The sequence below is a fragment of the Arctopsyche grandis genome, chromosome 12, assembly GCF_051622035.1.
Source record: "Arctopsyche grandis isolate Sample6627 chromosome 12, ASM5162203v2, whole genome shotgun sequence".
NCBI classification, from domain to species: domain Eukaryota; kingdom Metazoa; phylum Arthropoda; class Insecta; order Trichoptera; family Hydropsychidae; genus Arctopsyche; species Arctopsyche grandis.
The window spans coordinates 12336180-12354459 of NC_135366.1; the positions used below are offsets into that span (position 1 = coordinate 12336180).

At 32.8% G+C, this 18280-nt stretch overlaps 1 protein-coding gene across 1 annotated transcript in view; it reads left to right on the forward strand.

The window, feature by feature from the left end:
* Positions 1-1175: 1175 nt before the first annotated feature.
* Positions 1176-18280, forward strand: part of LOC143920305 (gonadotropin-releasing hormone receptor-like) — a 38378-nt gene continuing 21273 nt past the window's right edge. Inside the window, exon 1 of the mRNA XM_077443129.1 lies at positions 1176-1797. Coding sequence (XP_077299255.1) covers positions 1240-1797 — 558 coding nt within the window. The 5' untranslated portion in view covers positions 1176-1239. The remainder of the gene's footprint in view (positions 1798-18280) is intronic.

Here is an 18280-nt window from a genome sequence, read left to right on the forward strand (position 1 = left end):
CCTTTATCTAAATTCGCTGAAATTCGAGTTCGTAGTTTTCTTCTTGCGCTCGCTTAGTTTTACCACAGGCGCTGTTTTTGTGCGAGACGCGTGTTACGTAAACTGTTGACAATTTATATTCACATACATACATACATATGTATGTACTCACATTCATATGTATATATGTAAATAATAATACCATGATACAATGAAACAATCACGAAATTTTCTAAATACATAGACATTATGTATTAGGTTATCGGTAAGAAATCAAACATAAAATATTATTAGTACATACAAAATAGCTACCGTATCTGCAGTAAAATAAAAAAAACCCTTTTGGTATCATTTGCCATTGTATATTGTTAATTACATACTATATTATTATGTTGTGAGTGATTTATTTATATCGCGTCAATCTTTAAATTTATAGCAACGGTCACTCACCTCACTCTGGTTCAATTTATTTGGTGGAATTAGAATTTTAAACGAGGGTAAATTTCAGCTTCCGGCTGACTTATTTTGATGACATTTTTTACATTATATAAAATAACGAACCGTAAACGATATTTTGATGACAAACACAAACATTTTACACTAAGAATTTTTTTTTTTTGGCAACCATCTACCTATTTACATAACTTTATCCTTTTATGTAATTTTAATGAAATTTATATATTATTTTTTATTATACAACAACTTTTATGAAATATACATACATATATTTGTCAAAATATTCAACTGCTTAAACATACATAAATCTATATAAACTATACGTAACTCAATATACATATTTAATTCGGATATCGCTCACTTTTAGTCACAATCATTTGTTTTAATTAAACTTAATTCCCTAGTAGTTTTGAGCAAGGAAAAACTGCGCTGGATTCGTCGTTATTGTACTTTTTAAGAGACTTGCAGTTGTGGCACTCGAACAAAAGTATAACTCGAAACATTCCATAAACTTGTCCTTCTTCTTGTTTATTTCTCTTTATTTATTTCCGGATTAAGAACAACCGTCGAGGTTTGCATATCTTGAACAAGTCGGAAAATTATTTGCAACATTGCAGCGTGTGCCGCGCTCCATTAAAACTTCACAATTCCCTTATATAATACTATACTTTCAACCATATTAAATACATTTCACAACGACAATACCACTTAAATACATTTATATTTTATTCAACTTTCAGAATCTCAATGATGGACTATGTACATTTCGAGTTGAGTGAAACAATGCGGCAATAGTGAACTACGATGGCCGAAATAGAAGAAAATTTCGTTTTGAGCATCGACGAGTGCATCGATCTGGGTATCAATGGAAGCTTTACCGCACTTTTGAACGGAACAAACGTCACTTGCCTGCACCACGCTCCGACGCTGAACAAGTCGTCTCTGGTCAAAGCATGCGTCCTGGGTGCTCTGGCAGTGCTATCGTTCGTCGGCAATTTGGCAACTATCCTCAGCATCAAGAGGAGTCAAAGATCTCGTAGAACATCTAGATCGTCTTGCAGTGCAATCTACAGCTTGATAATGCAACTGTCCGTCGCGGATCTTCTCGTGACGGTGTTTTGCCTCGGTGGAGAGGCTGCATGGAGCTACACGGTGGCATGGCTGGCCGGAAACACCGCTTGCAAGCTGTTCAAGTTCATGCAGATTTTCAGCCTGTATTTGAGCACTTTTGTGCTCGTCCTGGTAGGTGTGGATCGCTTCGTAGCAGTCAGATATCCGATGAAAAGTCTATCGACGGCCAGACGTGGTACGAGGCTTTTGGTGTTTGTGTGGATACTCAGCGCCATGCTCAGTATTCCTCAGGTAAATTTTAACATATTTTTCGACATATGCATGTAAATCACGCGTTTTTCGCAGCTGTCGGAAAGTTTTGGCGTTTGGCGCGCGAACATGCAGTTTTTGGCGAAAAGCGATCGCCGCGCACGACCATAATCCACTGCGGCGGTGCATTTTTCATTCAACGCCGATGCACTTTCCAATAAATTGAGAATTATTGCGGTCGTAAATCGTCACCTACCCTCCCCCTTCTCACATTTGAACCGTTTAAAACACTTGAACCGGTCGGGGACGGGGGAGGAGGAGAGCGGGCCCTCCCAATCATCCATCACTGGGTTAATCACCCACCCACTCACACGGATCCAAAATAAAACCCATTTCGAAAATAAAAAAGTTTCTACTTACACCTTCTAATCCATCGCTTCCTTGTTTTTCACCGAGAAGACAATGGCCGTTAACGGCTGCCATTACGTGACGCTATCTCACCATTAATGGATATACACTATTGATTTAATTTCATCATAGTTTAATTTTTACTTAATTGTTATGTCCGTTGAAAATTCAACGGGTTGTTTCGGAAAGAAATTGATATGATTTAAAACAAAGTTACAATATATATAAATATATATATATATATATATATATATATATATATATATATATATATATATATATGTATATATATATATATATATATATATATATATATATATATTATATATATATATATATATATATATATATATATATATATATATATATATATATATATATATATATATATTATTATATATATATATATATATATATATATATATATATATATATATATATATATATATATATATATGTATATATATATATATATATATATATATATATATATATATATAAATATATTATATATATATATATATATTTTTTTTTTTTTTTTTTTTTTTACATATATACCAGGAAGGCCTTACAGGTAAATCCCAATGCGCCTTCCTGGCCAATTACAAATACAAATACAGCATTTTTATTATAAGTCGTTGAATTGCGAGACACTGAAAAAACTCGCAAATTAACGAGACATCTATGAATTGTACATAAATTTTTATTGTATATATATCAATCAAATTTTTCAAATAGTGGTGACATAGTAGGTAGGAAGGATTTTTAGCCAATTTTTTTTTCCGGAAACCGTTTCAACAATGAAATCAGAGAAAATTGGCAAACTCTGATAGGAAACGATCAACCTGGAGTCACAAATCCAGGTCTGACCAACAGCATACTCTGAAAAATTCATTTTCATTCAGGGATAGAACCCGGCATATATATATATATATATATATATATATATATATATATATATATATATATATATATATATATATATATATATATATATATATATATATATATATATATATATATATATATATATATATATATATATATATATATATATATATATATATATAATAATATATATATATATATATATATATATATATATATATATATATATATATATATATACATATATATAATGTTATTACAAGGATCATTTTTACATAGTCTGGCTTTTCATAGTCATTTCAGATCATTTTTACATAGTCTGTTTTTTAAGTTTTATTTTAGAAATATTTTTTTATGCGTTGATTTAGTCTAAATTATTCTGATACGTACCGGTATATTTTGCACAGAATCCATCGCGTATGTAAAATATCAATTTTATTTGTTACGATTCAAAGCACGTATTATAAAGGTGAAATAAATAAATGATAAATGCTCATGAATAAACTGTAACCATGTGAGATTAATGCCATTAAATCTATTTGATACATTTATGTACATAAACGATATCAAAAAACAAATCATTCTGAATATCGAAATTTTCACAAGACATTTTATATGTCTGTTAATACTTTGTATATCATAATTATTTTAACGTCTGTTACGCCTGCGGCAAGTACATATGTGTATGCAATATTTAGTTGTTAGTTGTACGAGTTAATTCCACAGGAAAAGTTTTAGCTTGAAATTAATGCTTTTTGTACACCAGGTGTTTTAAAACATTTTTCATATCACTAGCGAATTTATCGCGAGACACCTGGCAATATCGTAACTGATTTTTGTTCCAAATATATCAAGAATCAATTTTCAGCATTAAACACGACTGACAAAACTTTAACTAACCCGTATTCAATATCGGTACAACACTAAAATTTATTCAATATATCATATAATATACATATTTATGTATGAAACACTAAATTTTATTTTTACTTTTACTAGTGGTCTTTGTACAAATAATTGTGCACTCCATTTGATCGGCCGATATAAACAAAATAGTAAATTAATACGAATTATTTTTGTCAAAAAAATTAAATAAATTTTCAATATTATTATTATATGCCTCGTACATGACGAACATTCACGCGCAGCACGTGGGCACGCATTAGGCTATTATTATATACAATACCAGGAAGGCTTAACAGATAAACCCCAATGTCCCTTCCTAGCCAATTAAAAAACATTGCAGAATTATTTATTACATAAATCGCTGAATTTCGAGATGCTGAAGATCACGAAATCAACTATTGATTAATTAATTAATTAATCCATAGAGGCATCTATGGATTTAGACTTGTACATAAATTCTTGCATATTATACCAAAATCAAATTCAGATATTAATGACATAGCGGGTAGGATGGGTTTTGGCAATTTGATCAAGGAACCGTTTCAACAATGAAATCAGATAAATTGGCAAACTCTGATAGGAAACGATCGAGTTGGAGTCACAAATATCCAAGTCTGACCAGCAACATTAAAGATTAGCACGGGATTGAACCAGATAACTTCTCGGTGCTTAACACAAACGCAAACACCGAGCCGTATTGCTGTCGGTCTGTCTGTATTAGGATAACCGAAATTTATTTACTAAGGCGAATTTCAATCGACCCTAGACGATTAATTCGATCCATCATTCAACTGAATAAATATATCACGCATGAACAAATATTGGATCAAAGCAACATCCCATGGCTAAGATCAACAAATACTCATTCGTTTACTCGCGAGCGCTACAATAATTAATTGCACTATTTATTAACCGGGGAGAAAAATTCCGCTGATCGAATTTGCAAAAGGAAACCGTTTAATATTCTCATTATCGTTCGTGTCTCATAATTGCGGTTCAATTTGATTCTGTCGACTAAATTCGTCGAACTTTTATCTGAACGAGAAGTTGTCATTTAACAGCGGCGAACGTCTCGTCAGCTCCTTGCTAATCCGTTTCGAAGCGAAGGCCTTTTCAATGAATTTCCCATCTATTTTATCTGCATAATCTAATAACCATAGGACCCTCCCCTTAATTTATATATTATATTAGACTGTGTCGTCGTTTTCCGTGAATAAATGAATCAAGTATGTCAAATTAATATATTAAACAGATAAGAGAAATTAGCATACGTATATATGTACATATGTATGTATGAAATTAGCATACGTATGTATGTACATATGTATGTATGTATGTACATATGAGCCGTTATATTTGAAAGTGGTGATAGTCCCACTTTCAGTACCAAAAACACTATTTCTGATTTAATCCTCAAATTACTATCGGTTCTTTTAATTCGATGTTTTACGAGATATTTCTCGAAATGAAGAAAAGTGGACTTACGCCATTTCAATTGTAACAGCCTTTTATTATGTGTGTTGAATTTAAAGTTCCCGCTATGTCTTCAACTGAATGTACATAAATTTTAACTAAATTCAATATAGGAAAACGATGTCATACATTCAAAAAACTCATATCCATATACTTTATTATTTTGCTAAAAAAACATTATTTCCATAAATATTATACCTATATAATGTGTGATGAACTAAAAGCAAATTTATTTATTAGATTCCCATTCATTAAAATCCTCTTTTTGATCCCTGAGGGAAAGGTGTATGTTGTGAATACAACCACAATCCCCTCTTTGAAACATCATCACGTAATGAAGTGAAAAAGTTCCAACGCAAAGGGTAGTCTATCATCACTGTTATTATGTATACATATATACATACATATGTACAATACCAAATTCTCATTATTTCTCGAAATTATATCTTTATAGTTTAGAAACATACTACATTACCCACGTTTATATATAATGCTAATATTGTCGTTATCTTCATCTCGATATGAGTTGCAAGAAAACTCGAAAATTTTCACAAAGAAAACTTGTATAGCCTATCTTACCCTTTCCCACTCTACTGTACTAGATAAGGCATGTTCTGTCTGGAAAATTTTATTAAGCCTATCCTGGATTTATTAGCTGAGGGTACATTTTCATAATTTTCGGTCTCGTGAGAACCTTATAAACTTTAATAATTTCATCTAAAAAATAATAATAATAATACGGGAGAGAGAATATTAACCGTTCCTGGAAAATCTCGCTAAAAGAATCTTAAGATGATAAAAAATGCGATAAATTTAACTGCAATTTAATTACTAGGCCTTTTATAATGTTCCAAAGAGCGATTGCGGCTTAAGTTAATTAATTTAAATTTCCATAATGTCTAATAATAAAATCATTTTGTCTTTGGGGCAGGAAATAATTTACACCCAAAATTTAATTTTCCTAATTCAAAGCTTCGTCTCAGAAACCGAATAGAAATATCTATCTTTTCACTTTTAATAATATAAACTTGTTAATTGGACCAAACTTATGTACATACATATGTATGATACATAGCATATTTATTTTGGACTTTTATTATAACGATCTCGTATAACTTTCCTTTGAAAAACTTGCAATCCGTTTTAAAAGTTTTTCGTTATAATTTAATTGAATACGTTATCACAATTTATTTTATAATCTCAAAAAATTGTCTTCGAAGAATAAACTTTACTTGTAACGTAACTTGTGTATTGTTTATATATATATATATATATATATATATATATATATATATATATATATATATATATATATATATATATATATATATAGGCGCAGGCCCCATGCGGCTGCGCCCCCTTCGGGGCCCCATGGGGCTGTGCCCCGCTGTTTTTTAAAAGGGTTTTTAAAAGATTTTGTTGTCTTATAGAAAAAAATGTTTTTTTGGCATAAAATCTATTTATTTATTAATTTTTTTTACTTGAATTATATCTACATATATAATACTCATTACAAACACTTAATCTAATACTGTGCAACCCTTCCTTTATTTTCTATCACTTCTCTCATTCTCGAAGGCATCGATCCCACCAATATTTTTAAACAATCAATCGCCTGTAATTTCGTCACAAAACACTTTTTCTAATGTTTTATGAGCTGGTATTTACAAATAGGCTTATTGCTATTCACTTTTAACCCCATTATGCCCCATAAGCTCTCAATTGGGCTTAAGTCAGGACTATTACCCAGCCACTCCAGCGTCAAAATTCCATGCTTTTTAATAAAGTCATTCACATAAAAATCATAAAATTTAATCTGTACAATATTTTTGCATTTAAAATATTGCCTAGGATATAAAGTATTTAAAAATATATCAACATACGGATTTAGCGTGATGACACGGTGCAGAATCGCCCTGGAAAATGCTCTGTGTTTCATACGCGCAATGCATTTCAATAGATGGGAACAGGTTCATTGTTAATATATTTTTGTAAACTTCTGCGTTTACCGTTCCGTCAATAAAAGTAACCTGGCCCACCCAAAATTAAAAGAAAGACCCCCAGACCATCTATCCTGCAGGATACTTCACCGTTGGCAAAAAGCATTCGTCACTTAGACGTTCCCCAGTTCTGGATCTCACACACCGCATTTAATCGGACCCGAATAAATTTAATTTACTCTCAAACGAGAAGATCATATTCTTCCAATTACTTAGGGTCCAATTTTCATATTTTTTGGCCCATTCCAGACGCTGCAGGCGCATTTTTTTTGTTGAGAAATGGATTTGTTGTTGGTCTTCTTGCAAAAAAACCCCATTCACGAAGGTGATGTCACGTTGTTTCTAGACTTATTTCAGAACCACTAGCCGCTATAAGCTCCGATCTGATATCTACGGTATTTTTGAAGCGTTCTGAATACAGGAACACTTCAAAAGTTGATCTTCAAAAATTGTGGTCTTTTTCGGTCTTCCTTGACGTTTTTTTCGAGTTTTTTTCTGGAGGTGTAGGATTCGATTTAATCTTGATATATTTTAGCACTGATGTCTTGTTGCATCCAAATTGACTAGCTATAGATCGGGAGATGACATGTTTGATAGCCAATGTCGAAATTTTGAGTTTTTTGCGCCCCAGTCAGCTTAGGATAATTTGCCATAATTTTAATAAACATCACGGGGACGATGAGAATGGGCCGAAAGTCACGGCTAAGCTGACTTAAATAAAAGCAAAGGATCATATTCATAAAATAAAAGTGCTTTGCATAAATCCCCAGCCCCCAAAAAATATAATATATATATATATATATATATATATATATATATATATATATAAACAATACACAAGTTACGTTACAAGTAAAGTTTATTCTTCGAAGACAAACTGCTAAGATCGAATTAATTGAATATATAAAATAATTATTTTCTTCCACGATAATATTATATTTTAATAATAACAATCGAAAGAAAAAAAATCAAAATATATACACATGTACATATGTATTTACTACTATGTACATATGTATATGATGTAAATTCGTACCGAATACAATTGCAAAGTTTCGCCGTAGTAAATAAATGAGGGACTGCGAACCGAATTGCGCGAACTGTGGCGAAATGGGTTTGTTTATTCAACGAAACCAAAACCCTTTCCCCGTCAGGCAATAGAATCATTAATTGCTATCAAAATTTTCTCGCAAAATCCAACACAACGCCACTGGACATTTGACCGGCCGACAAAGTCAAGAAGACGTCGACACAATATTGTATAATATAATGAAAATTAATATACTCGCCATTTACCGGGTGTCAGATCGCGTATATTCTAAGGGACGCGGCCCATTGTTTGAGAGCCATTCGTTACGATTATCTCGCATTGGAATCGTTTGAGCCGATATTTCAACGCGCGCGTCCAACACAAAATCAAGCCTATTCATTATGGTCATTGTCTGCGAGCGGCAACAAAGCAAGCACCTTTGGAATATTTTTTTAAGTCCACCATGACTAAATCAATATACGATATTTCTGGAAATATGACGAATCTATCGAAAAAGGGCAAGTTTAATTATTATTGATTGCGTTCGTGGTGGGTGTGTCTAAGATAAATGGTTTCGCGACACATAATGCGCTCAATTAGCCCCATCAAAGCGCGTTGTTAACAATGTGGAGACTTTCAACGATCACGACGTACATATAATAAGTACGAGCCATTCAGTGCTAGATAGGTCTAAATATGCAATATTAATCTTATTTGCATACGAAAGTGTCGGTCGCATCACTCAGAATATCGGTGATATTCCATGTTGAAAAACGTGTATATCATGTGTAGTTTAGAGCTTTCACTAGAGCTTTCAAGGATAATTGGAACCATTAAGGCTTTCCCTTCGAGAACAAAGCAACACAAAAAGTAAATAAAACAATATTCGAAATCTAATAATAAAACGGTACAATATATGTACGTATAATACAATATAAAAGTCCTCTTGCTGGTTTTGTATCTTATGAAAAATAAACTCAACTAAAAGGAAAAATAAGTAATTGAAAGACATCTCATTTAGCCAATTTTCTTATACATGTAAATAAATCGGATTAAATAAGGTCAATTTCTGTATTGATTGTATCGAAACTCGACAGAATCTATTGTAATACTCTCGCAAAAAATATAAAGCAACTATTGTCTCTGTTGTTCCCAAATTGGTCTAATACGCCTAACCTAATAATACCGATATTTATATAATACTCCTTTATACAAGAATACCGACACAAATTAATTTTTATACGCATTATAAATATATTTTAGATTATTTATTTATTTTTTACATATATACCAGGAAGGCCTTATTTTACATATATACCAGGAAGTTTGTAATTGGCCAGGAAGGCCCCCAATGCGCCTTCCTGGCCAATTACAAACATTGCAGCATTTTATTTTTTTATTATACAAGTCGCTGAATTACGAGAAACTGAAAAACTCGCAAATTAACGAGACATGTATGAATTGTACATAAATTTTATTGTACATTAATCAAACACAAATAGTGGTGATACAGTAGGTAGGAAGGATATTTAGCCAATTTTACCGGGAACCGTTTCAACAGTGAAATCAGAGAAAATTGGCAATCTCTGATAGGAAACGATCGACCTGGAGTCACAAATATCCAGGTCTGACCAGCAGCACTACAGATATACTCAGAAAAATTATTTTCAATCGAAGTCAACTCATGGGATCGAACCCAGCACCTAAGCAGAAGCTTAACGACCGAGCTATGCTGCTAGCTAATATTAATATTAATTATAATTTGAACACGAACGACTGGCCTTCATTATTTTATCAAAATTTCATTTTAATAGTACAATTTATTAAGTATAAAAAAAATACTCTAAGCCGAGCCCCGAACTATTTAAATATAATTTTTAATTACCCTTGTGCTATCCTAATTTGTTAAAAATACGCAATATGTATTTTTATTAAATTAATCAAGGAAATCGTCATTATGAAACTAAAGTATAAAACGTTTGCATTAAAATTACGTATTAGTCTCAGTACGGAGTTGAAAGAAGTGGTTGATAATCTCATCGGATGAGGTCGCACTTCCCGGTTTCCCATCGGATTATTTCACCGCGTTTGCCACCTAAGGGGTTGTGACCTCAATGGCGTCAGACCATTACAAGAAAAATGCCCGAGACGCCTCAGGGTTGAAAACATACATATAAATTATGACCGCAAAGTGGTGAACGAGGTTCGCATACACGGGAAAATGCTATAACCGGCCGCGCGCAGATTGCGCGGAAAACTGGAAAAGCGCGACAATGTGCACCGTTTGAAAACTCGTTATATCGCGTATATTCGGTCGTCAAAAGCTGGATTAGCGTCTAATACGAAACCAAATTAAAATTGGATAAATACGCCGTCAATGGTGCGGCGGATATTAAAAAAAATCATGGATTAGGTATATACATAACTGTATGTGGTTACTTTTCCTAAAAACACTAGCATAAATTAAATCGTTAGTAATTAAAAATAAATATCAGGTGAATAATCTATATACATATACAAAAATCAATATACCATTCCTATAGATTGTGATGAAACTTACATGAGTTTTGAGTGTGTATGCCCGCGATGGTTTCTGTTAAAAAAAAACGGGAACAGGAACGGGAAAACAGGAATGAGTGGCATTGCAACGCAATAACTTTAAATGTGTTCGCGTCATCACCTGCGTTGTTAGGGTAAAATAAACAAACAATTGAATAATTTCAAATGTGTTCGCCACCTGCATTTTTCCAACTAATTATCATTACTGTAATTTCATTTAATTATTAAGTAGTAATTTAAAACTGAAACATTTACTTATCAAAACACATCGAGAAACGTAAATTGCATGCGTTATTATGGCATTGCTACGCATACCGGGTTCAGCTAGTGTCATATATGTAAATACATCAAGTCCATTCGCAATCATTAGTATTTTTTTATGTTTCAACCAATCATAAAACTTTTAAATAAGAATTTATTTAAAGTTTGGACAAGTTTAGATCATAATTGAAACAACCATCCGATCGCATTAATAACGTTATTTTAGTCTGTGTTGCTGCTCCTAAGCCAGCATTAGCGTAGCCACTCTTACAAATGCATCTTTTTAAACATTTAATACTGAAAATAAACAAATTCCAAACTACATATGTGCTTATCTAATCCACAATACGACATTTGCATCTATTTTTAATCCAATGTTATGAAATAATAGGTCTGTATACGCACTCAATTCATGATAAAATAATTAACGGCAATTACCGGTAAATTGACCAATTTACCGGTATTTAGCGATCGCTAAATTTTGGCGATTTACCGGTAAACTTGTAGACCAATATTGCAATCCCTAATATGTACATATAAATATATGTATGTATAGACAGTTTCACGAATATTTATTTCTTGAAAATTCCTGAAAAAAAAAAAAAGAGCATTTTCGCCAACGCAAAGTACATAGACATGTTCTCTGTTCATGTTCTATTCGACTTATTTATTACATCCTACCATTTTTTTCTCGCCATTATGCATTTTCAATGTACAGAATAAATAAAACCCTTGTTTTTGTTCTACATTTTTAGGTAATCGAAGCATAACACAAACAACCATCACGCCGTACCATGGCGGATAAGCCACGTCTCGTTTGAATATTTTCCGAATCGTTTTCCGCGAATCGAAGACCCGTCGAGTGTCTTTATGAGTTTCCGTGTGCTTTCAAGAGTTGTTTAACATTCTTAAAGGGATGCGACCTCAACACGACAACGCTATATTGCGAAATTCTCGACTATCACCCGGAAGGGGAGGGGGGGGTCACGTGCACAAAGAATCGTAAGTCCCCTTTGTAAGGAAATCCACTTCAAAATTTTTGAAACGATGCACCTCTGCTGGGTACAACTTACACCAAATAGTTCTGCTTCAAAGGAAAACCAAACAAGTCAAATTATTCAAATATAGGTATATCTGACGCAAGATACATATGTATACATATACACATAAAATATCTGAAAGTCACATAATAGTTTGACATCATTTCAATATACCTAAGTAACACACTTTTTTTTAATCGTTTCATTAACTTAACCGATATTTTTAAATAATATATATACATACTAACATAAGTGGGCTTCACACCAAATTAATTCATTTTAATATTATATGTAGAACATCGTTAATAATAAAATTTTCTTCATATCCTTCTACATATCCGATATTGTTATTCTGATATTGTTATTCTGTATATTAATCAGGTTCCTCCGTGTCCATCAACCTTTGCTGCCGCTTAAACCTGCTCCCGTCCTAAATATGTTTTTCCCCCGGCCCTTTTGGATCGGTCCACAAATATTTTGTCAGTACCGCGAAGTGAATCCTCTTCAGCAACCTTCCCTCGAGCATTCTGATACTTTGAAGACATATGTTAGTATTCTGAATCCGAACCAACAGATCCGGGTTCCAGGCATCGGAAATAAGATATCTCAAGGGACTGGGGAAGTTATAAGATTTCATCTAATACAGATATAAACATATCTCCGAGATATTATTTCACTAACTTATATTACAATTCAGTCTGAAAAAAATGTCCTAAGCAACAGAAATCACATGAGAATTGACAATTTTCTTTTCCATAAATAGGAAAATATACACATACATATATGTACATACATTACAAATAAATATATATTCTAGGAAAATAAAATGAAACTACGGGATTTTGAACTGATAAAATCAAACTTATGCATACATAATTAGGGCCACTCTATTATTCCTTATGGAATTTGAAACAATGACAAAATTATTATCACTAAATAATTTGCGACTGAAGGGAGCATTTAAAATGCTGTCAATTAACAGTTTGAATGTTCTCGATAGAACAAATTTATTTCCCTCCAAAATTTCTCGCGAAATTAAACCGTCGCTTAACTATATAGAAACTTCTTTAATTACCTTGTGCTAACAAGGCTTACCGAAAATATTTAAGTGGAAGATGTTCGATAAAATTGAAATTTTCGTCAAGTTTTAATTAAATAGACATTTTTTTTAATCGTATATTGTCTGACAATATTTCATACATTTATGTAATACGTTACATACAATGTAATTCTATAATATTTTACAAATAAATGATTGATACTTTCAACCATCAATAAACATAATTGTACATATGTATATATTGTTAGCAAAATTTTGTATACATGAAACAATCGGACGATATATTTTATGTAAAGAGGTAAAAGGATATAAACACGTGAAAGGAACACTGCGCGCTATTCTTAAACGTATGAAATAATAAATAGCAGGTAAAGTAACATGGCAACCTCGCGCACAAAACCTTCATAAACCACAAGGTAAATTATGACTATTCCATGTCATTTTTTATGCAGACATAATGTTGTGCAAAAAAAGGAAAAGAAAAATTTGCAGTCACTTCACGCAAATCATTCAAATCCTCTCCCAGAGCTTCAATGAATTAAGAACTGAAATGAAAGCAATAAGATATAAATAAACTTACCGCAATAGATCTCGCACTTTATTAATTGAAACCCGAGGCTAAAAATGACTGTGATTTTCGAAAGAACAGTAAATTCCATTTCTGAATTGATTCCCGCACAATTGGGTTACGCGTGCTACATAGTATCCCTACTGGATCTCTGCTTGATTCGAATTTTTCATTACGAAAAACAAATTAAAGCGCGACCCACATTTAGTCTACGCCCGTAAACATATTAATTTGTTAGCTCGTATAAATAAATATTCGACATACTTTGCATAATTGTCTTACACAGCTATGCGAAATTCGATAAACCCTCATACCACGAAATATTTACGAATATCTAGACCGGGGACTTTTAATCACAGCGAAAAAAAAGTATGTATAATTCCATTGTGCCTATTTCCCTTTCATGGACATAAATACATACCTTATGTGTGTACCAGTCGCTGTGTAAACAAGATTGACGAACTCAACATATCTCCGAGATAACAATACAAAACTGAGACTTGTCTCAAGATGTATGCTCTGGTTTCAGGTTACATCTACCGCGAATTGTGCTTAATACAAACTCGCACTGCGGAGAAAATGGTTCTAAGCGAAACGCAAGACTCAACATGTATGTTGTTTTCGGCACTCTGTGCCTACTCTTACGTAAGTGGTGGGAACTGGTTTTCGTGTAAAAAGAGCCCCCAGCAAAACTAGAGGGCAAACTACCATAATAAATCAGGATAAACCGCGTCTTGAGCGCCACACGAATGAGCTTCGTCCTCGACGATTAATTAATAAGGACATTGTGAATAGTTGAGAGACCCTGATATTTATCATACAAAATCACCGACCGTTACGGTGACAATCATCATCAATCATTTTTCGTGTGATGGCACCCCTATAGTCCATAACAGGCGCGTCACATAACGTGTAGGTAATACAAGCTTCGATCGACAGATAAAACACACGCTTTTGACGGAGGCAAAACATTTTGACATTGCCATTTGATTTCAGTCGCGGTCGTGTATCAATTTTTATGCTGATTCAATGCCAGACTGTAAATCATTGTGGTTTTATTTTAGTTTTTTTGAATTAAATTTCGCTCTTTTTTGATTTAAAGATATTTAAAAGTTGCCTACTTACATTTGTCATCACAATAAATTTACCATGGAAAATGCTGTCAAATACGTTCCATTCCACTTCTCGAGTAGATTAGAATAAAAATACGGGAATTAATTACGGTCGAAAAATGTATTAGATATCGCGAAAGTTTTGTCAAACATTCTCAACAACTATGTCGGATGATTTAGATTTCATTAATAAGTAAAATTATTGCCAACAGACATAAAAATACTCGAAACTTTCAAGTGATTTTAATATTCCCGGAAAATCATCCACGAATTTTAACAAGCCGATACTCTATCGATTTTAATTATTTACAGTTATTTTTTAGTATTATCAAGTAGACAATCTAAAGGCATTTCTAATTATTCACATACTATTGAAATACACGCATTTTCATTGTAGACAAGGTTCGATTCTGTCGCGTCTTATTTGCGAAGAAATCGTGGCGATAATACACGTGTAATCACATCTAATTTACATATCGCCATCTTAATAGCGTAAACGTCAACGTAGTCAAGATTGATATCTCTTTCAGAAGTGCAAAAACACTTTGTGGATTCGCGAGCGTACTATTAGCATAATGGATTCGCACAAAAGCATAGCGAACAAGACGTTGAAATTTTATTTTGTAAATGAATGAGCAAAATCGGAGAACCTCCCTAAAATACCTCACTGCTCGCCGATTTCGCAAGATTTACGGACGCGAACTAAATTATCCTTTTGTCCGATCAGAGTTTTTTAACTGAAGTCCGTTCAAAATTGTATCATTTCGATTTTACATGTTGCAGCCCATGCCACATCATACTGTAAAAAATAAAATAAAAATACGAAATCAAACAAATGTTAAAGCCTCGAATCTCTCAAACGGGACTGTTTAAGAATGGAGATAGGTTACGTGTATTGTCGTGTTCAATCCTATATAAACACATTTTTAAACCTTTGTTCCTATACAAACACAAGTCTGTTCACATACGTAAGTAGTAACAATTTCAATCTAAAATTTACGTTATGTATGCGAGTATTTTACATATATAGTTTTATACAGAATATTCAAATACATTTATTTTAATTTAAGCGGTAATTCAATTATGAAAAATTATTGAAAAACCACTGACGTTCACGATTTTCTAAAGTGCTTTTGCCGTACGTGCATTTAATGGTGTTTTCCGTCTCTCTCCGAGTCTTATATATTTCTCAACAAAATTTTCCTTAACGACTTAAACCGTAATCGAACTTCTAATATATATTTCACGATTTCATTTTATTTTTTCCCCCTATAATATTCGTATTTTACTGAATAACAAAAATAATACTTCGTAAAAAAATGTATCCATATCTAAAAGACAAACCTCCGATGTTACAAAGAGCTATTTATGTATACAATATACTAGTTGTTTTACCCGGGTTCACTCAGTATTTAATAATCTAATAGTAAATATTCATTTTTTTTTATTATTAAATTTATTTGAATCGAAAAACAAAATTGACTCGTCGCCATAGAAATTTTGACTTGTTTACGATTCTCAACCAAAGATACTTATAAACATACATACATATATATTTACATACAAAGTCTCTTTCGAAATTATAATATATTAGATATATGTATTGAACGGGTGACCGTCACCGGACCGAAAGTTAAAATGTCGAAAATGTTCGTTTACCATGCATACATATGAAAAACGGTTAGTATTCATATCAGTGGCGTGCGGTAAAAGTCTCTCTCCCCCCGTCGTACATCCTCACTTAATTTGCGCGAGCAGGATACAACAGGAACAAGAGGAACAGGCTTTTCCTCCCGTATTCTGCGCGCGCATATGAAACAAGGCTGTATGACAAAAAGAGAGATAATTTCACCGCATGCCACTCATATATATTATATATATACATAGTACCATTTACCATGCACCCTTTTTTTTGATCTTTCGACTTAAGATCTTTCGATTTTCGATATTTGCGTTTTCGGGCTTTTCACTTTCGGTCCCGTGAGGTAGACCCATATGTATACATATGTATTTCAAAGTGAAAATCTAAAGCTCATTAAGAAGAGTCGAAACAAAGCTCGCCAAAAATACGGAAGATACCAAAAACAACGACCAATTAGCACCCGGTAACACGCCGAGACGAGTCGGCGATAAATTCGCCGAGATAAAGAGGCTCATCAAGATAAAGGGTGCGTAATGAGGAGCGCTAAGACAAAAATAAAGATTAACAACCGTGTTTTCGGTGCGAATCTATCCATCGGCGTTGGATGCGAAGGAACATCTAGAAAATTTAATTTCTTGCCGGAGAATACTGCTCGACGGAGGAGAAAACGGCGACATCGTTTTCAATTTTCCTCAACACAAGCGAGTCGGGAATTTATAGCCGTTGTTGCAATAAAAATAAAGCAATAATCTCAATCGGGGCGTCAAGTCAAAGATCCGAAAAGTTGCGCCATTTGAAAAGTTGCATTTCCAACGCCAGATATACGGGTAAAGCAGCACCTCCAAATACCTTTGCTTAAATTAAAATTGAACAACGACATTCCAAAGAATATAACGAGCAAAACGTTAAACGACAAATATTCGAATCGAGATCCCCCTGCCTCGTTCAAACGAACTCACCCCATGAATTCTTTCTCAAATATTTTGACAATCGAATTCCGATCTTTACAATGCATTATGTTTCATTTATTGAAATGGTACCTACAACAAAAAAAAACAATATGCTATACTGTTGCTTTAATATAATGTCGATTTTAAATTGACCTTAAAAAACAAACCTTTTTTATTGAGGACACCTCCCGTTGTCTTTACGTGGAACTTAAAAGTTCTAAATTTACTTTGTTGAGGATTGTTTTCGTTTTATCCATTAACATCTGTGTACTCAAGATGCTTTCAGCTCGTTAGCACCGCATTACGCGACACAACACTGTCTAATTTACATGAAATTTTTAAAACAAAAATTTATTTTTCGTTTTATTAAAAAACATACATACATATGTATATAAACTTGAATAATATATATTTATGATAAAATAAAAGAGCTGAGCACTTTCGGCAAACGTGTTTGCTTAACATTAACCTTCATTATTCTTTATTTTGAGAATTGAGAATTGAGAATTTACATTGAAACGATAGTATACATAAACATCTGTGTGTGCGTGTAAAATATATACATACATCATCTATAAATAACACATCGTATGCGGGGGATGAGGGCAAAAGTTAAAAAGCGTAACGG